This window comes from Diospyros lotus, chromosome 8 (assembly GCF_014633365.1).
Source record: "Diospyros lotus cultivar Yz01 chromosome 8, ASM1463336v1, whole genome shotgun sequence".
NCBI classification, from domain to species: Eukaryota; Viridiplantae; Streptophyta; class Magnoliopsida; order Ericales; family Ebenaceae; genus Diospyros; species Diospyros lotus.
The window spans coordinates 40656723-40679483 of NC_068345.1; the positions used below are offsets into that span (position 1 = coordinate 40656723).

General features: G+C 37.7%; 2 protein-coding genes across 2 annotated transcripts in view; one reads left to right on the forward strand and one right to left on the reverse strand.

The window, feature by feature from the left end:
• LOC127807311 (pentatricopeptide repeat-containing protein At3g13150-like) overlaps positions 1–22761 on the forward strand; it is a 102201-nt gene that overhangs the window by 42467 nt on the left and 36973 nt on the right. The window lies entirely within an intron of this gene.
• LOC127808660 (uncharacterized) lies at positions 9156–10078 on the reverse strand. The gene is made up of 2 exons (XM_052347228.1): positions 9717–10078; positions 9156–9624 (listed from the first exon to the last, which is right to left on the reverse strand). The coding sequence occupies exons 1-2, from the start codon at positions 10076–10078 to the stop codon at positions 9156–9158; spliced, it is 831 nt and encodes a 276-aa protein (XP_052203188.1).

Sequence of the window (22761 nt, forward strand, 5' to 3'; positions counted from 1 at the left end):
GAACAAAAATATGAATTTAACAAAAAAAAAAAAAATAGCCATCTCTATTAATAAATTAAAGGGTCAAATAATCATTTCACATTTCATTTTTCTTTTCTTTCTCACACTTCTCACCTTTGATTTAAAAAAAAATAAAATTGAAAAAAACAAGCAACTAGTGATCATTTACCCCAACCATTAGGTTATTAAAAAAGAGAAAGAAAGATAACTAAGATGCTTAACTTGAATTTATCGTGAATGAATCTATATAGATTTTCTAAGTTTATCTTATAGAGGAGAAAGAGAGATAGAGAGAAAGAAAGATAGCACCATCGTCATTTCTCGCCAAGCAAAAAAAAAAATTAAGAAGAAAGACTTTAAATATAAGAATATTTTAATTATTTTTAAATATTTAACCATGCTTACTATAAATGAGATTTTCTCCTCATGGGGCTCCTCATTCAACTCTTTCAAAGTTATTGAATTCTTTTTCTCAATCCAACAATCTCCTCATTTCTTCCATTCCAATTATAATATAACATTAAATTTTAAGAATACTCATTATATATATTTTTTAAATATCAAAAATACATCTTAGAATTTGTATAGAAGTATAATCATTGATAGCAATTGGCTTGGTACTACAGTGTAACAAGCCGAAGCACTAATTAAAATAATGTGGATCACCCTGCCCCATGTTCATAGTAATTCCACCAGCCCCACCCCCACCACCCAGAACTAACTACCAATCCAATGGACCACAAATTTTGTTGAAGCAACTACCAATCCAGTGAACTACAAATTTTGCTGAAGCAACTACCAATCCAGTGAACCACAAATTTTGCTGTGGTGGCAATATATTTTTATGTGATTGATTGGTGGTGTCATGCTGCGATGACAATTTGTATAAACTTTTCACATATATATGAAAAGAGTGCTATTAAAATGGTATATTATTTTTGTAATAATTATAAATCACTTTAATTAGTGAATATTTAGTTTTTCATGCTCCTTTATAACAAAATTCTTCATAAAATTGTTACTTTAATAAACAATTATATATATAAATAATAAAGTGAACTTATTAGATCCATGGGAAACACATGGATGGTGGACAACGATCTGGCGATGCTTTTGGTGCTTGCAATTGATCAAACATCGATCCTTCTCACTCAAATCAAGGCTTTTCCAGCTTCCCCCTCTCCGTACTAATGTAGTGCTCAACGGTGGTAAACACATGTTTGACAAATATATCGCAAAAGTCAATAACTCAGTCGTCGTCTTAATTACAATATATGGTGACAAGTCCATGACGGGTACCTAAATCATTGGCTGAATTATCATTATTTATATGAAGTGGGCAGAAAACAAACTAAAGAATGTGGAAATTGCAAAAAAATAACAACCCCTCAAATACAAAGTTCCTTTTTAGTCACATTTCTGAAAAAAAACATTTTTAACATTTTAAACAAACTAATAACATCATATAGCCACTTGACCAGATTTGACCATAATTCTGTTTAAAAAATTAAAAAAATTAAAAAAAAATAAAATACCAAAATATCCTCACAATTTTAAACCCACAAAACTCGGAATATACTAGAATACCCTTACCGTACCCAACCCTCACAACTACAACCAGTTGACCTCTCTCTCACTACAACCGCCTGACTGTCGCTTGACAGCTGTCGTTACCGTCGCCGTGACCGACTGCCATCGTTACCAACGACGTCGATCTCATCATCGCTGAACAAGGTATGCTTTTTTGTGTGATTTTGGTGAAGATTTGTTGACGCTGGGGCTGGTGGACATGGTCGCCGATTCGCCTGTGTTGCCGGCAACGAAGACTGGTCATTGGGTTTCGTCTCGAACAAAGCCCGACAGTGGGCTTCGTTCGCGACGAAGCCCGACGGTGGGTTTCGTCGCAAACAACCAAGCCCCACTGTCGGGCTTCGTTGGGGCATCTCGCCCGACAAGGGCGACGAAGCCCGACATTGGGCTTGGTTGTCTGCGACGAAGCCCATCGTCGGGCTTCGTCTGGGCGTCACTCCCGATGTCGGGCAACACGGCCGACATCGGGCGCCGCCACCGTCTTCTACGAGGAAGACGGTGGCTTCCACCCTAAGCCCTATCGGGACAAGGCCCAATAGGGCTCGTCTTCGAGCCCTATAGGGCCATTTTCAATTATAAGCCCGATAGGGCTCGGCCGAGCCCTATATCGGGCCATATAGTGCCCGATAGGCCGATCCCTATCGGGCTATATAGTCGAGCAGAGCCCGATAGGGCTTGGAGATATGTCCCGATAGGGATCTCTTCGAGCCCTATCGGGCCTAATCGGGCAAAATGGCCAGATAAGGCTCGGAGATAAGGCCCGATAGGGCTCTGATATGGCTCGATCGGGCCATATTCGAGCCGCCCGATAGGGCTCATCTTCGAGCCCTATCGAGCCTTTTTCAATTAGGCTCGATAGGGCTCGGCTTCGAGCCCTATCGGGCCATTTTCAATTATAAGCCCGATAGGGCTCGGCCGAGCCCTATATCGGGCCATATAGTGCCCGATAGGCCGATCCCTATCGAGCCATATCGTCGAGCAGAGCCCGATAGGGCTTGGAGATATGTCCCGATAGGGATCTCTTCGAGCCCTATCGGGCCTAATCGGGAAAAATGGCCCGATAAGGCTCGGAGATAAGGCCCGATAGGGCTCTGATATGGCCCGATCGGGCCATATCCGAGCCGCCCGATAGGGCCGAATATGGCCCGATAAGGCTCGGATATGGCCTGATAGGGCCATATATGTCAAAAATTTAATATTCAGAAGAAAATTAAAAAAAAATTATTAATTGGATAAAATACAGATAACTTATAATTCATACAAGTACAAATAACTTGTAAGAATTATACAAATACAGAAGAAAAATAGAAAAAAATAATAATTTAAAATACATGTTAGAATACAAAAATAAATAAATACAAATACAAGTTTGAATACAAAAGAAAAAGTGTCATACAAATATAGGAAAATAACGGGGAAAAAAATCTAATTCCAAGTTTTAATTTCTTTGTCTTGTCATACAAATATTTGAATTTATTTTTCTAATTCCAAAAAAGGATCTCCACAAATAATTAATAAAACTAATGGCATCAATGATTGGTTTACGTATGTTTTAGTTTATTATTTTTTTTTCTTATATTAGTTTTAGCTTTTTTCAAATTCTTTATTTGATTCTTTGTTAATTTATTTTAATTTTTTATGTTTTGTTTTTTTTTCTTTTTCCTACAGATGGCTTATCCACAAACTAGAGAATTTACTTATGTTCACACTCACCGAGTAATACCGTAGGGAACGCGACTCACTACTCATTGTGGGATCAAGCATCTCGTGAGGCTCTCAACCAGTATGCATTGTTGGATAGATTTTTGCAGAGCCCATTAGGTCACTTCTTGCAGATGCCTCTATCACAAATGATGACTACACCACAACTGCTACTTCAAGTTCTGGTTCGGGAGGTAACACTTATTGGTGTCCGCCACGATGAAATGTGGTTTGAGATTGGCGGCGCACCATATAGGTATGGGAGACAGGAATTCATCCTTATTAGTGGACTTCGGTTTGGCCGCATTGATAAAGAAAGCATTAAAGCAGGACCGTGTGAGGCAAATAGTTTACAGGCACACCTATTTCCACGAGAGCGATTTGTGTCTGGGCACAACATAAAACTACAACTTACAAGAAATGACTTGGGAACAGAGGATGTCCTGAAACTAATTTACATCGTTATGATCAATATACTATTGTTGGGCCATGATGAGCGCGCATATGTTGAGGATTTCATGTGGACTCTGGTCGAGGATTTACATGCATTTGAGGCGTTCCCTTGGGGGACGTACATCTATAGTCAAAGTCTACATTACATTCGTTTGGCCACAAAGAAGGAGAAGCTGACTAGTGAGGTTGAGAAGAAAATCAACCTTTATGATTTTGTGTGGGCATTTCAGGTACAATCACTAATAGGTCTCTTTGTATTATATTACATTACATTATACATTGTATATAATTTGAATTTACTAACGTTTGTTTAATTTAATTTATTTTATATTTTTTTTATTATAAATTTTTTTGCTCTTTTTACAGTGGTGGTTGATCGAGACATTCCCATATATTGAAAATAAATGGGCCGTCAGATTACCCGAATCAGTCACCATTCCTAGGTGCAGGAAATGGTTGTGCAATAAAAGGCCAAAAATAAAAAATTACGAGGAATGTTTGATGAATGTAAGTGTAAATGTGATCTAGAATGTGTCATTTCTTTTTATTTATGTAATATCTATCTAAAAAATACAATTTTATAGGCACGAGGATCGTTTACGACACTAGATCCCACCGATGCTGAGCGAGAGACTGATTTTTGGAGGTCATACAACCCTCGACACTCAGTTGGAGTTGATGTCTACAAAATAGGGAGTGGGGAGGAGGAGGATGAGGGGGGTGGAAGTAGGCAGGGCGGGGATGAGGAAGAGGAGGAGGGTAGAGGTAGGGAGGGTGGAGATAGGGAAGGCGGGCATGAGGAGGAGGAGGAGGGCGGAAGTAGGCAGGGTAGGGATGAGGAGGAGGAGGGTAGAGGTAGGGAGGGAGGGCATGAGGAGGATGAGAGTGGAGGTAGGCAGGGTAGGGATGAGGAGGAGGAGGGTAGAGGTAGGGAGGGAGGGCATGAGAAGGAGGAGGGTGGAGGTAGAGAGGGCGGGCATGAGGAGGAGGAGGGTAGAGGTAGGGAGGGCGTGCATGAGGAAGAGGGGGGTAAGATACATAGAGATGATGAGAGAGAGGAAGAGGTTGTACATGAAGAGAGGAGGCCAAGATTTGGGCAGCACAGTCCGCATCACGCACAGTATGAGGATGGGGTATATTTATTATAATAATATTTTTTATTTTTTATTTTTTGTAATTGTTTGTAGTAAGTTTTTTTTTTTTTTTGCCTTTTGTAGTTAACCGAGAGGCTTGATCTAACGTTAAAAACGCTGCAGAGGATAGATGGGGAAATCTGCCAGTTGAGGCCATGGATGCAATAGGAAATCTATCAGTTGAGGACATGGATGCAACAAGAAATCAGTCAGATAAGGACACAATTTGATAAGGAAATGGGTCAAATGAGAGAACAGATTACAACACTATCCACTCATTTACGTGTCCCGTCTATTGAGGATTCCCCATCTCACAATGACGATGGCGATGAGCAGCACTTGGGAGCTGATCAGATAGATCTTGATCATCACGATTTCCAGGGCCAAACATCTACATCTGTGGTAAGTTCTTAATTCACTTTTATTTATACGTTTTACATATCGTTTTAAAAATGCATGTTGTAATAACTAATTATTTATATGGAATCACATATCGTACAGTTAAAAGATGAAACGGTTCGAGTCAGCAAAAGTACTATGCGAGAGAAACAACCATCGCAGTTTTTAAAATCTCCTTACACTGATCCGATCTGACCGAAGAAGAGAAAGAAAGATGTCCTAGCGAATGAGGCAGACCTGGAGGCAGTGTCATCAGTTCCTGACCAAGTGGGGGATGAAGTTGGGGATGATGGTCTTAACCCCCCTAAAGGCTACATTGAGTTCATAACCTCTAAAGAAGATATTTGGTAAGTAACTTGTATTATTTTTCTATTTACAACAACAATACGTTATTAACTTTAGAAATTCTAATTCTTGCTTATTGTAGTTGTGACACTGGTTACGTGCTCAATCTATCCCCGGTTGACTTCCAGCGCATAGAGAAGGAAACCGAATGGTTGGGGGAGGAACACATTGATAGTTACATGTGTTGCTTAAGACGTGCACAATCTCATCCACGATACGATAGGAATTATGCTATCATGTCGACCGGGCTATTTGTGAGCTCTCCAAGCATATTAAATTACTCTTGTATTTTTTGTTTTGTTGCATTTCAATTTAGTGTGTCGACCGGGTTATTGTTCTGTTTTCTTTTTATTTGGTTGCAGGTGTCTATAGCAGATTTTTGGAAAAAAACATACGGGGACACTAGGACAGTTTTCGTGCCTTCTACGGGGACTGTCCCGAAAGAGTGGGCACGTTTCGTTGATGGGAGCATTGATGGAAATCTTCCTTGGTGGACGGTCGACTACGTACGTGTTAATAATGTTATCATTGATGTATTTATTTCTGTATGACTAACACATCTTTAAAAATGCAGGTTTTGGTCCCGTGTAATTACATGAATTATCATTGGTTTCTGGTCAAGATTTGTTTGAAGGATAGAAAAGTTGTGATATATGACTCCAACGCCACTAACAAAGACAGCCGGACGATCCGAGTAGAATCTATACAACCATTGGCAAGCCTCCTACCTATTATGCTGAAGAGCAGTGCATATTACTCCCAAGCAATTGAAACTGCCACTTCAGATAGTGAATGGGAGGTGGAGAGTATTGATCCTCAGAAGGTGCCTCAACAATAGGACGGGTAAATTAATTAATTAAAATCTTATTATAGAGTCAATTGAATTTTTCAATATGATTATTTTTCAATTGATTATTATGTCTAATACAGGGATAGTTGTGGGTGCCTTATTTTAAAATACGCCCATGACATCTTGACGCATAATGAGGATCAGTGGCAGATGCAACCAACTCCAGATATTCGTACCCTTCGTAGGCAGATAGGAATTTTTTTGTATAGACATAGCACTGTTGTATAGATATATCAATGTATTCTTTTGTAAAGTGGTGTGATTTGAACTAGATAGAAGTAGTTAGTGTATACTTAAGATGTGGCTATTTTTCTTGATGATATGTGTTTTTGTGTTGTTGGTGAGATAAGTGGTTGTGGAGGTAGTTTGTTGTTGGACAGGGAGACTTCTCTAATGCAGGTTTATTGTCAAAAAACAGGGGAGATTCTGTCGAAATTTTTTAAAAATTTGATTAACTAAATGTAAAGAACGATAAAATGTAGGACCACGAAACCCGATAGGCTAATTTATTTAATTTACACGAAAAACCTTAGAAGAGCTCATTTTAGTGGTAATTAAACCTAAAAAATAATTGAAAAATTAAAAAAAAAAAGAGGGAAGAAATAGCTTATCGGGCTTTGTAGGCGCACGAAGCCCGACAGGTTTTTTTTTTTTTTTTTTTTTTTTTGTAGTGGTGTTTTCTTCTAGAATAGTTTGAAAACAAGTAAATCACTTACTCATTATTTCAAATTTTAATTTATAGAATATGCTAAGATCTTTTTGGTCCAATTTAAACAACATTTGATAGATAGAAGGAGGAATACTTAATCATCCATCCATTCCACCTTAGTTCCAATGTGATGTATAGAGTTGTTTGATGTGCATTTTGTGTTTAATTAACACGAAAAACCTTAGAAGAGCTCATTTTAGTGGTAATTGAACCTAAAAAATAATTGAATTTTTTTTTTTTTTTAAAAAAAAGAGGGAAGAAATAGCCTCTCGGGCTTTGATGATGCCTTATCGGGCTTTGTAGGCGCACGAAGCCTGATAGGTTTTTTTTTTTTTTTTTTTTTTTTTTTTTTTTTTTTTTTTTGTAGTGGTGTTTTTTTCTAGAATAGTTTGAAAACAAGTAAATCACTTACTTATTATTCTAAATTTTAATTTATAGAATACGCTAAGATCTCTTTGGTCCAATTTAAACAACACTTGATAGATAGAAGGAGGAACACTTAATCATCCATCCATTTCACCTTAGTTCCAATGTGATGTATAGAGTTGTTTGATGTGCATTTTGTGTTTAATTAACATGAAAAACCTTAGAAGAGCTCATTTTAGTGGTAATTGAACCTAAAACATAATTGAATTTTTTTTTTTTTAAAAAAAGGGGGAAAAAATAGCCTATCGGGCTTTGATGATGCCCTATCGGGCTTTGAAAATGCCCTATCGGGCTTTGTAGGCGCACAAAGCCTGATAGGTTTTTTTTTTTTTTTTTTTTGTAGTGGTGTTTTTTTCTAGAATAGTTTGAAAACAAGTAAATCACTTACTCATTATTCCAAATTTTAATTTATAGAATATGCTAAGATCTCTTTGGTCCAATTTAAACAACACTTGATAGATAGAAGGAGGAACACTTAATCATCCATCCATTCCACCTTAGTTCCAATGTGATGTATAGAGTTGTTTGATGTGCATTTTGTGTTTAATTAACACGAAAAACCTTAGAAGAGCTCATTTTAGTGGTAATTGAACCTAAAAAATAATTGAAATTTTTTTTTTTTTAAAAAAGGGGGAAGAAATAGCCTATCGGGCTTTGATGATGCCCTATCGGGCTTTGAAAATGCCCTATCGGGCTTTGTAGGCGCACGAAGCCCAATAGGTTTTTTTTTTTGTAGTGGTGTTTTTTTCTAGAATAGTTTGAAAACAAGTAAATCACTTACTCATTATTCCAAATTTTAATTTATAGAATATGCTAAGATCTCTTTGGTCCAATTTAAACAACACTTGATAGATAGAAGGAGGAACACTTAATCATCCATCCATTCCACCTTAGTTCCAATGTGATGTATAGAGTTGTTTGATGTGCATTTTGTGTTTAATTAATACGAAAAACCTTAGAAGAGCTCATTTTAGTGGTAATTGAACCTAAAAATTAATTGAATTTTTTTTTTTAAAAAAAAAAGTTGAAGAAATAGCCTATCGGGCTTTGATGATGCCCTATCGGGCTTTGTAGGTGCACGAAGCCCGATAGGTTTTTTTTTTTTTTTTTTTTTTGTATTGGTGTTTTTTCCTAGTTTCCCAATAGTTTGAAAACAAGTAAATCACTTAATTTTAGAAAATTTTGGCAGAATCTCCTTTGTTTTCAGGCCATTCAACCTACATTAGAGACTCAGTCTCTCTCTCCATCAACAAACAACCACATTTCAATCATCAATTACAAGTTTAAATTAAGGAAACCGAAAGATTACAATTGCTAAAATATTTTGAATTCAAATAATAATGTAAAACACAACATTCATTTCTGGTGGAGAATGACAAAAACTAGTTTTGATTGTGGAAGTGATTTTTGAGCATTGCTGATACATGAAGGATATGGTCAGTAATAAATCCATTCACACTGTAAATGCAAGTAAGGAATCACATTATTCTTCAAACAATCTAACAATTAACATAAGTGACGACATTATCATTCCTGAATGAGTTCATCTCTATTGATTGTTTAGATCATTGCCAAAATTATCATCACCTTGATTGCTCAACTGTATAGGGCACCGACGACGAGTGTGTCCAGCCTCTTTGCAAATGCTGCATTTTCGATTTGCTCTTGCAGTGGCCACGGCAGCATCTCTTGATTCTATAGTAGTAACGGCTGTGCTCGACTCTCTAATGGAAGAAGACCATTCATTAGGGCAAGATAGACGGTTATGCCCTTGTGCACCGCATTTTCCACATTTTTTCCTTCGACGAGCTTCCCCACTAGAAGGAATCCGACCCTCTCTTGGTCTACCCGGTTGTCTTCTTTGTACGGGTAGGTGTACAACCACCCTTCTAACATGTGCAGCAATAACCCAAGCAGACTTGTTAGGGAGCGGATTGATGGGAAGTTCATATGCTTTTTTGACCCAGCTTGCAGTGTAATATGGATGACAAAACGAATTATAGTGCACCCGCATGAAACTGTCACGTATGATAAACAAAGCAAGATAGAGTGTTAATATATCACATTAAACAACGAATGTAATAAGAACAATAAAGTCAAACCATGATACCTGCCAGCAGCAACTGCATGAAGACACGGTAATTGATCAAGATCCCATTTACGACAACTGCATGTTTTTGCATCAATGTTAACGATCCCATCACCTTCCTTTGCATGTTTCATGAGGAACTTGTTTCCGTGTATTATAGGAACTACACTACATCCTCGATCTAATGTTTTGCTATGGGCAAAGTTAACATGTGCCAATGCAGCGGAGGTAATCTCAGTTACAATCCTGTCAGCAGTAGCACGTTTGTCGCTAAACCATTTTTGAAGCATATGTCTCAAAAATTCATGTGCACTCGTTATAGGCAACCGACGTGCTTTCATCATGCATTTATTGAGAGACTCGGCAATATTGGTGGTCATCATGGAATATCTTCTTCTCAAACAATATGCACGCGACCACTTTTCCATTCCTGCTTCCACTAATGTTAGATGCGCTTGAGGATGCATCAATTGAATTTCTGCCAAGTGTGTATCACACTCTACTTGGGTGTAGCTGTATGCTGCACGGTAGAATGTCTCCATCACATCCTTTCGTTGTCTACATCGTTTCTTTAGGTTTTGCTTAAGGTGGAAGAAACAAAATACATGTGGGACATGAGGGAAAACAAGGCTCATCGCGTTCCCAATGCTTTGGTGTCGATCGGATACAATTACCAAATCCTCCGGCACGCTAATAGCTTCTCTCAATTTTCTTAAAAACCAAATCCATGATCTGTCAGACTCACCATCCCCAAATCCAAAAGCGATGGGATAAATCATCTCCTTTCCATCTTTGCAAGTGGCAACAAAAATCACGCCTTTATATTTACCTTTCAAATGGGTGGCATCAACAGCAACAACCGGTCTTATGTAAGATCGAAAACCCTGAAGTGAAGCTCCAAGAGAAAAAAATGAATACAAGAAACGATTATTTTCATATGTCTCTATTGCCGTGATAGTGCCTGGATTTGTTTCTTTCAACATGTGAAAATATAAAGGTAGCTGCTGAAATGACTCATCTGCATTGCCATAAGTAAGTCTCTTTGCATGTTGTAAAGACCTCCAAGCTTTAGTGTACATGATCTGTACACCATGCTGCTCAAGCAGCTCTCCCATTAGCATTCCAGGTGTATATTCACTAATTGTCACTCATTGTGAGAACAAACTCCCGATGACAATAGCCTTCACACTCCGAAAATGTGAATCGTAGATGTCCGGACTACATGTGTGACCCGGCATAAACTTCACCACATGCCAAAATGTACAACCAGGTCTGCATCTTGCACGAAGCAAAAACTTGCAATTCACATCTTTGCAACCAGCCTCAAATCGAACCGTGCATGAACGTCTGATTCGATAGTCTATTTTCACATCAACACAATATTTTCCAAATGCCAAAATCAATTCTTGTTTACTTTTAAATAATGCGCCTTGGTAAAAAATATCACCCTGGTAAGGAATCAACACTTCGGGTCGCGTTGCCTCAATTGCATAATTTTCTACACCAGGAACAACCCAATTTCCATGTAAAGGGTTGTCCTCAAATTGAGAACCTGAAAATCTTACTTCTGGATAATCTGGACTGGCTCCTCCTTCACCACCACCTCCACTGTCATCACCACTGTTATCATCACCATTATCATCTGTTTCATTATCACCATTATTATCTGTGTGTGAAGCATCATCTGACAAATCAGCCATACCATATATACCAAAATCATCGTTCCGCAGTGGACTACGTGCTGATGTAAGTGGAACGTCAACACCTGAATCCTGATTACCACCACTATTTGAAGGAAATTGGTATTGCGGCTCACTATGTATGTTACAAACTCTAGCATCTCTACGAATCATATCAACATAGATCACCTTATATTTACTTCCTTCGTACATAACAAACTCAACACCATAGTCGTCCTTGATAGGGAGCTTAGTGGCTGGAAGACTGCATGATGGTTCCATTAAAAAATGAATGTTGATGTCGTACCTTGTTTTATCAATTCCCGTTACTGTGTAAACAATATCAGTTAATTGAGTAAAAGTCGCATTCTTATTAGCCATCATACACGTTTTATTATCCCCAGTGTACTTATCATCGTTCCATTCTCCGTTCCACATAATTACCAACGGCACTTTATCCATTGCTACAAGATTCAAAGTAAGAAGTTAGACTATTTAATGGGACGAATTCATAAAGAGAATTTATACAACATAAATACATGATTTTTTTTACTTACAAAATAACAATTTTATTATTACTATAATCTTCTCTAATTATAACTAAAATAAAGTTTATGAAAATTTTTAAAAAAATTTATAAAAATATTGGAGGATTTTAACATAATTTTTAAAAAATTATTTTATCACATTTTTGCACACATGAGAGTTCTGTCTGAGGGCTTCTTATCAGGTTTCATTGGCCAATTAATCCTGATAAAAAGTCCTATCAGGCTTTATTGCCAACCCATCAAGTCTCGTGGGGCAGAGGCCAATGAGAAGCCTATCGGGCTTAGTTGGTCCTATCGGGCTTCATCTCCTGACAAAGCCCGATGGGGTCCCATCGGGCTTTGTATGCTATGAAGCCCGATGGGATATACGGACTATCGGGCTTCATCGCTCTACGGAAGCCCGATGGGACTTGTCCCATCGGGCTTCGTCGGCGATGATTTTCCATCGGGCTTCATAGGGCAATGAAGCCCGATGGATTTTCCATTGGGCTTCATAGGGCAATGAAGCCCGATGAATACGAAGCCCGATGGGGATCTCATCAGGCTTTGTGCCTCCAACTAAGCCCGATGACTGTGTCTCATTTCTGAAAATTTCGATGGCTGTGTGCCTTTTCTGAAATTCTTTTTTTTCACATAGATCTGGAATGAATATCTACCAAAAATATTTTATTCACAACCACAACTATTCTACACAACTTAAATAAGCAATATCAACACAAAAAGTACTTTTGAAAAACAAAACAAATATAAATCAAAATCAATACCTTGAATGCTTCTTGGAAAGGAAAACTTCTCGTGAATGTGGCTTCAATGAGGTCTCTGCGATGATTGATGAAGAAGTTAAATGACCCAACAAGCAAAAGATTGAATGTAGGAAGAATGGTTAAGTTTGATGGTTTCGCCAATGGAGAAGAAAGTCGACAAAATGAAAAGAATGTAGGAGTGTGAATATTGGAAGAGAGGAGAAAGGTAAGTGAAAGAGACAAGGGTATTTTGGTAAATGAGGCTAAGGGTAATGTGGCCTTTCCATTTTAAAATCTCATTAAGGATATTTTAGGTATTATACATAAAAGTGGCTAGATAGTGCAATTAGTTTGTTTAAGAGTTCAGAAACATTTTTTTCCTGTGAAGTGACTAAAAACAAATCTGTTATATTCATTTATATTAATTATAAACCCTAAACCCTAAAGAATCAGCAGACAGGGAAATCTGAGGAGGTGCTGATTTTCGAGGACCTCGTCCGTGTATCTGAATGTGTGGTGGAACTTCACTAAAAAGCAGAATTTGCCAACGTAAAAAGCAGAACAGGATAAAAGAAAAGGACAGGTCCAATCAATATAAAGAACAGGGGCGGGCGGATGGGATGCAAAAATTTGGCTTGGGGTAGACTGAAAAAATTGAATTAGACTGGATTGAAGTTAGGGGGGAGTGAATTGAAATTATAGTGAAAATTTATTTTTAAAATTTTAATTTTTCCCTTGATAAAAAGCACCATGGGTAAAAATAGTCTGCTCTTAAGATCGATCAGTCGGGTGAAATTAAAAAATTTCAGATGAATTAAAAAAAAAATAGCCATAAATTAAAATCATATGAACACATGCTTATGGATCCAATCAAATCTATTTTTTATGCAACAAGCAACAATTTTCTGGACAAGGAAGAATATAGAATTGCTATGTTACCCATGGTGGGTAAACTTATGTTGCCCGTCGCAGGCCCCACCTCCCCAAAATGCACGCCCCACCCACAATTGGCTCTCCTGAACAAACACCCTCTGAACATAACTCCAAGTCCCATCAAAACTAATACGAGCATTTTATAAAAAAATAAATTAATAATAAACTTAACAATAATTTGTTAAAGGCGTCCTTTTATGTAATTTTAAAATTATTATAAATTAATTATTATTTTTCATTGAAATATGATATTTAAAATTTAAAGTATAATTAAAATCTTAATTTTATATTATTTTACGTGTGATTTTATATACAATTCTATTGATTAAATCACGTCAACCCTCATTCCTCAAGTAAAATTGAACTCACGTGAACCACCCTCAAATTAAATTATGTGACTGAATTATTTTTAATACAATACTAATTAACTTGAATAAATTAAGGTCTAAACTTAACAACCATTACATTAAAGAATAATAGTTCTTATTAATCAAATAGTCACACAATATTCAAAATGCATCACTAACAATATTAACATCCATAACAACTGAAATAGGAAATTACTAATCTTACATCGATTTAAAATAAATTGAACTATCACGAAAAATAATTGTTAAAATTGACGTTCACATCTTCATAGTTGTTATTGGTAATACTAGTGAACCCATCATTATGCGTACCATCAAAATGAAACTGGGGGTGATATGGGTCATCCAACCCATTTGACCTGAAATGATTGGAAAAAATTGTAATATGAGATGCGCAACACAACTTGTAAAATGAGTTAAATTAGTTTGGAGAAATAATTTAACAAATACATTACCTATCACGCAATGTTGGGCAAGTCCTCTTGTCGTAGCCAGTAACATTACAAATGCGGCATGTTATGGTAGATTGGGACATTGCTTTCTCTTTAGATGACTTTAATCGCTTCCCGCACCCTTTCGTTCTACCGGCATTCGAATCATGTACCACTTGGGTCTCCTCGTGGCTTTTGCTCATATTCCTACTCATCCCAATATTTCTGCCATTGTCAATATCTTGAACCCTAATGTGCAAACTTTCAAATTCATTTAATAGAAAGGTGTTGCAAGCATCTGTTAAAGACGTATCATTGATCAACAATGAAGTCTTGTGTGATAATAACCCATGCCTTGCCATTAAGGATTGACTAGAACCATCATTGACTAATGAACCAGTTAAAGGTTTGTGTGCAAGTCCAATCTTTGCATTCTTTGTCCATCTCCTTAAAATATATTTTTCTGGTAATTAACAACAAGACTTGTTTTTTCTTCAAATAGCATAGCATGTGTCGACATGGATAACCGTCGAACTCAAACATTCTACAACTGCATGATATGAAATCATACTCTGGGTGATAAATCAATTCTCGATGCCTATCAAAATTTTTTCCTTGCTCAAAACGCTCCACGATGTACACCTTAGCATTTATGGAGTTTAATCTCTTTGAACAAATGTAGAAGTTGCTTTGTTCAACTTCCTTCTGGAACAACAAAAATATATGCTTCATGTATTTCTGTACCATCTGTTGCTCCAACATAACAACTGAGGTCAGCCTCGGTTGTTCATTGAGATCAATATGGTTGGCAACTAATTCCTCGTGGTGTTGATGAGCTAACGCTCTATTGAAACGTGTGATGAAGTCCATCAATGAGTTATTTCTGTTGACATATCTCTTCAAAAATGAGTGATTGCTCTCAACCTTTTGGCTGCTAGACATTCTTGCACTGAATACATGGTTGACATACGCTGGTACCCATCGATTGCGTATTTCATACATGTTGATCAACCACTCATTGCTGCCTAAATTGGTGGTTTCCATTATCTCAGTCCACCGTTGTTTAAACTCCTCAGGAAATTCAGACTATTTAATAATATTTACCAGCCTGTGATACTGCTCATTATACAGCATGGCGTTGATTTTTTCTGAAAACTTGTTCAAAATATGCCACAGGAAAAACCGGTGCAAAGTGAACGACAATAACATCAAGATAGTCTTTGAAATTGCAGCGTCTTAATCAGTGATTATAACAATATGGGCCACTTGGTTTGACATGGCTTCTAAGAACTTCGAAAACAACCAAACAAATGATTCTATTGTCTCATCATTTAACAATCCGCAACCAAAAATAATGGTCTGGCCATGATAGTTTACACTAACAAATGGGGCAAATATCATCGAGTACTTGTTGGTGTTGTAGGTTGTATCAAACACCACGACATCGCCAAAGAAGGCATATGATCTTCTTGACTCAGAATTAGCCCAAAAACAACGAAGCATCCTATTGTCCGACTCCGTATCGTAATCAAAGAAAAAGTTTGGATTTTTTTCTCTCTCAAATGTGAAATGCTAGATTAGTGTTTCAGCGTCATGACCTATTTGAACCTGACGCAACAAGCTAACATGATTCTTGATATCTTTCTCAGTACACCCATCGATGATAGACTGCCCGACTCTATCTCCATCAGTCGCACTTGTTGACATGTTGGTATATTGGCTTCAAAAAATTGTTACGCAAGTGCCTTCTTTGTCGTCGAGACTTTTCGGTGTGATCTTAACAAATGTACTCTGCTAGGAGTACTTAGACCATGGTTGTGTTCCTCCACAAAATGGCTAACCACCCAACTATTGCCAGTTTGTTGCTTCACCACCGACAATCTAGCATTGCACCCAAGCCGTGTATGTCTGCGATTTCTTTCGCCAACCCGTGGCACAACATTTTTACAAGATATCTAATAGGTCTCGTCTGTTTTTCCCTCTTTAGAGCAAACAAATAACTTCCATATAGTTTCACCCGTTTCCTTATTCTTTTTGTTATTTGCAATTCAAGTGCTAAAACCCACTTCTCGTGCATATACATTGTAAAAAGTGTAAGCCTCCTCGTGTGATTCAAATACCTGGCCAAAATTCAAAATTCGACCAATGAAAACTTGAGGAAGATACACATTATCAGAACTTTGTGATTCCATCCCTACAAAAAAAGTTACCCTCCAGTTAAAAATAACACATTAGGACAACACAAGATATATCGATAAATTAACTACAAAGTATGTCTTTAATACTACTAGTAAATGACAATGCCCATTAGAAAAAATGAGCAAGGTAAAATTTAAGAGATGAAAAAATATAAGCAACATACCAAAGGTGATGGTGGAGTAAATTATATTAAGAAAGGAACATAATGAATGTAAATTGCAAGTGAGATTTTGATGCTTAGAGTTTCATCGGAAGGGTGGGGTTTAAATGGGGAAAGAGAAATGGTGGTTCAGGGATTTAATTGGGGGGGGGTGTTCATGGGGAAGGGGGGCCAAAATAGGGTGGGCAGAAAGATGAGAGGGATTTGCAGCTACCTAGGGGGAAGGGGAGATAGGGAGTGATTTATTGGAAGATTTTATGGGGACGGGGCGAGGGGAAATAGGTGTAACACCCCGCTTTTCTCTTACCGAGCGTGTCACTATGCTGGGGCCCAAAATATACATAATTTATTTTTTTCTTTCTTTCCCGGTACATAACTTAAACCTTAAGTACCGAGTCCCGAACAAAATCCCCAGCAAATCATTAAAAATGCGAAAGCGATAATCGAAACCTGATATGCTACATAATCAAATCACTTTATTTATAACATAAGAATTCGTACCATAATTAACATCATATCCTCAATATTGAAATACATAAATACATGGAGATTCCATAATATTCTAACAAGGCTAAATATCAATAAAGTATCAGTTAAAATATATCCGAGTCAGCTCGCTGAATCCATCGGCCACGCCATCACGTGCCATCATATCTCAACCTGCTCCTTGCCTGAGCTGCAAGTCTAAACTGGAACGTGGAATGTTCTAGGGGCATAACCCATTAGAAGATGAAACTTCTAGTGAGAGTCCAAAACATATATACGAATGCATGATGTAATAACATGAACAACATTTTCCCTTAGTGTAACTTCCCTAGTCCGCAAGCCCGGCTAGGAATCCTAGGCAAATCCCGAACTTCTGTAGAATAAGCCTAACGTTATTCCCTTAACACCCTTGGGGAATTACGGCTACACTCTGAGGGCGACATCCCATTCCCATGCACAAATATCAAAGTGGCAATAATATCGTGCCATGCAATTATCACGACTTTCCATGTAATATGACAAAATTAATATTGTATTCATAAATAGCATGCATATAAACAATCATCTCATGACTATCATATAGGGTAGGATAACTCAAAAAACCATGTTTGGTATAAAATTACTCACCTTTTGAGATAAACTTGCATTTTCTTGAAAAGCGTGCATCGCCTCGATATGCGTGCCCAGCCTCGATTTTTGTGCCAACTCTCAAAAGTTGCACCATCACATCATCTCAATCTCCTCAATCATAAAATAATGTTTAATCACTAAATATCCTCAATATTCAATTTATTTCATTTTCCCCTCATTTTCTTTCATTTTTCCTTTCTAAAAATTCCAATAAATATCTCAGGACTATTTTCTCAAATCTAATTTCACAAAAATTTATTATAGGCTATGAAATTCAAAAGAAAAATACTGAACTTACTCGGATGTTGCATTTTCACACAAAACGAGGCTCTTTGGTGCAAAAATCGAGACATCGGGAATCTCAAATTCAAATCTTTTTACACGGACCTTCATAATATATTTTTCCTGATTTTTCAATAATTTTTTTCAGAATTTTCCCGAGCCCCACGCGTCTGCAAGTGCTAGGGCGATTGGGGGCGCTTGAGGTGCAGCGCGTGACCGGCACGCGCCGGTCATCTTCTCTGGCGACGGCCGTGCCGGCGATCTGATTCGACTCCACTTGATTCTTCCTTTTGCTTAGTCGATCACGATGGCATGCTTTGGAGGCTGAAAGGAGCACCGGAAGGGCCGTCAACAGGCCGTTTGAAGTCTCGGCCATGGCGTCTGCCTCCCATCTTCGGCGACCCTCGAAACACCTTCAAACCTCCATGAAAATACCCCAAATTCTCCAGAAAGCTTCCTCTCCTCATGGGAAACAAAAGCCCCTTAATTTGGAGCTCCAATTTGTTCGTTTAAGCCCTCGATTTGAAGCTTTTTCTCCCCCTATTTTCGGCCTTCACTAACGCCTATTTATAGGCGAAATCGAACGACCAAATGCCCTTGGCCGCCTTACCCATCACCTTAGGAGGCTTGACCTCCCCTGGATCGACCTCAAGCGAGCTTTAGCCGACCACAAAACCAAGTTGCAGGGCTGACATCGCGGCCAACTTTTCTCAGTCAAATTTCTTGAAAATCTGGCCATCCCGACGCCCAACGACGACTCATGATGATTCCTTAGCCTTTCCCGACCACTGCCCATGTGATCCCTGTGCTTGAAAGCAATGTTTGGTGACCGAAAAATGGCTGGTCGGATTTGCCTTTGGCCAAGTTCGAAAAATTTCAGTTTGGCCCCTCAACTTTTGGGCTATCTCACCTTAGCCCTTTTCGCTTAACCCTTAAACATTTCATAATTTCCTTTAAGGCCCTCATATCCTAAAACATTAATTTGACCCCTAAGGATTTCGAAAAAATATCGTTTCGGCCTCCCTCTAGTAGTTTCCAAAAACTGCGCTTAGGTCTGAATCTTCGTTTTGGCCCTAAACCTCTTTGTTTCTTCCTGAAACCACTAAAGAGTTGTTTCTTATGAAAAATCGAAGCCCTCTCAAGCTTCCATTGACTTCTCGGAAGTCGTCTATAACAATTCGGTATTGCGGCCTAATTGGCAGCTGCATTTTTGCTGTACCAAAAACTGTTCCCGATCCAATTTCTTTTAGCACTATAAATCCTATCTTGGGGTGCTTGTTAATGCCACATCATTTTCCTTTGGCATATCGGCTCCAAGACACTCCCAGCAGTCAATTTGGTCAATTTTTTGGGCTATTCAGATACCAATTTTCTTTGAAATCCCATTTCTCTAATAAATTACTTCTTCTTAATTAACCCAAATTTCTCGGGTATTACAATAAGGATGGGGGCCAATTATTTGTTTGTGTGCGCATGTGTCGGGGGGATCCTGGCTAGGTGTTTGGGGGTGGGGGTCCTGGCTGGGTGATTGGGGAAGGGGAAGGAAAGACAATTATTTGCGTGCATGTGTTGTTTGAGGGAGGGGTTTACATTGAGTGAAATTGGGGACAAGGGTTGTTTATGAGTCTTAAATCACATAAAGGGACGTCCTTAACAAATCAATTGTTAAGTGTATTATTAATTTATTTTTTATAAATTATATTAATTTATTAAGTTATTAAATAATATTAATTTATTTTTTATAAAATGCTCGTATTAGTTTTGATGTGACTTGGGGGGTATGTTTAGGGGGTGTATTCAGAAGGTAGGGTAGGGGGAGGGGGTATGTTCAGGGGGGGCCAATTATGGGCGGGGCATGCATTTTGGGGGAAGTGGGGCTCGCGACAGGCAATATAGGTGTTTAAATGACTATTTTTCTCTTGGGAAATTCTATTCGTAGTCATATTTTTTCTCTTCACAGCCATATTTTAATATATCTAAAATACCCTTTCTTGAAAACTCATTTTTACCCTCACACCCATTTTCTCCCTCAATCAATTACCTGCCACTAGGGGTGTCAAAAAATATCCGAAAATCGATGAACCAGACCAAATTGAACTGAACCGTGCCTTTTGGATTGGTTCTATAGTTCAACGTTTATGTTCTGGTTCTAAAAAATTAAGAACCGATATATTTGGCTTGGTTACCGGTTTTTCTTTGCAAACCGTGGTTTGAACCGAACCAGAATCGATATTATACTTGTACATATATTATAATTTTTTGGGTATATATATACATACGCATAAATATATTATTACTTGCAATTTTAATCTGCTAGTTTTTATTTATTTCTTTTTTGTTGTTGGTTATTGTTATTCATGAACTCTTTTATTTCTAGATTTTTATGCGCTGTTGTTATACTAAATGGTCGATGTAATCTCATTTGATAAGATAGTTTATGAATTATTTTGTTCTACTTTTATTTCAAGATTTGAAACATTAATGAAGTTATGGGTTTATTTTAATTAACAAATTTGTTTTTAATTTCATACTTTGCAAAAATGTTTAGAAACTAAATGTTAATTGAATAGAACCGAAACTGAACCGAAACCGATCCGATGCGATGGATTGGTCATGGTTTGGTTTTATATATGTAATGTTTTGGTTACGATTCGTATTTTTTCGGAACCGTTAAAAATGGTTTGATTACTGGATTCTTATAAAACCGGATTAATCCGAACCGTTGACACCCCTACCTGCCACTCACCTATTCATAATTAAGACAATACAACAAAAAATACCAGATCTAATGCAGTCGAAAATGAAAAAATAGATGAAAATATAACAATAGAACAACACACATACATACATAAGCACACATATATATACATTAACAGTCACATATACACCGCATACACAAACATAAATATATATATATATACACACATGCAGACACACACACATATATATATAGGAAGGAAGCAGCGGTCATGGGAACAGCCATGGCCGCCGAGCTTCACGCCCTCAAACCCTGGTATTCAGGGTGCTTGAAGGTTCCCGAACCCTAGGGTTTGGGGCGCACTAAAGGCCTCAAACACTGGGGTTCGGGAGGCCTCCAACGGTTTAAGGGGCGATCCCTGTATTTTCTTCCAAGAGATCTGAGCTTTTTTCCTCTTCGTGGGATGAGCCATTTTCTTTCTTGGCTCTCCCACAGCGGCACAGCCACAAGCCCGCAGCTTTCTCCAACTAGAGTAATAAATAGTTAAATTATCTGATCCATGATTGTGGAAACAATTCTAAAAAATTGGCCACCAAATGACTTGGTGATTTTTGAGAGCTAGCTAGCTGTGAATGCTCTCTTAATTTCTTTATATATATACAAATATATATATATATAATAAACCTTTGGTGGTTGGAAAACAATTTATCATCATGTACTGAAAAGTCTAGTTGCTGGTGATGTTATTTAAAAAAATAAATGAAGACGGGAGCTATATCACATGACAGATTGAATGCTTAGCTGGTCATGTGGCTCAATCTTATACCTAAACATGAAGTAATTTATGCATCTCATCTATATCAACATAAAATTAATGTCCGTTATACCTAACATAGACTCTCTTCAGGCGAAAATCAATGGTCAGAAGCTTCCTTCCCCTACTTGATGACTTGAAGCTCGGCACCTCCGACGGCCATGGCCGCCGCTTCCTATATATATATGTGTGCATATATATATATATGTGTGTGTGTCTATGTGTATATATATGAATATATGTATTTGTGTGATTTTATTTGTTGATGTATTTTGGAGGTGTGATAAAAAGAGAGTATTTTTGAAAAAAAAAATAAATTTTTAATAGCTGAAGAGCAAAAACGTGGTTGTAAATAAAATTTTCTTTTCCTCTTTTTTCTTTCTTATAATGACCATTTTACCCCTTTCTCTTCCCTCTCACATTCTCTCTCCAGACGTCGCTAGTCGCTTTTACTGCATTCTTGCCTGACCGACCGCCAAAGCTCACCTCACCCTCATTGCTCGCTGTTCGTTGCACTAATTAAAATGTCGATCACCCACCACCACAGCCCACCTCACCCTATCACTCGCGGTCCGTCCATTGCACTAATTAAAATGTCAATCACCCATGTTAATACACCCCCCCCCCCCCCCCCCCCCCCCAAGACAACCAATCCAATGGACCACAAATTTTGTTGAAGCAACTATCAATCCAGTGAACCACAAATTTTGTTGTGGTGGCAATATATTTATATGTGATTGATTGGTGGTGTTATGCTGCGATGACGATTTGTATAAACTTTTCATATATATATATGAAAAGAGTGCTATTAAAATGGTATATTATTTTTGTAATTATAAATCACTTTAATTAGTGAATATTTTGTTTTTCATGCTCCTTTATAACAAAATTCTTCAGAAAATTGTTTCTTTAATAAACAATTATATATATATACAGAGAGAGAGAGAGAGAGAGTGAACCTATTAGATCCATGGGAAACGCATGGATGGTGGACAACTATGGCAATGCTTTTGGTAATTGCAATTGATCAAACATCCTCACTCAAGTCAATAGCAGCTCCCCCTTCTTTACTAAGGTAGTGAATTGTCTATTACT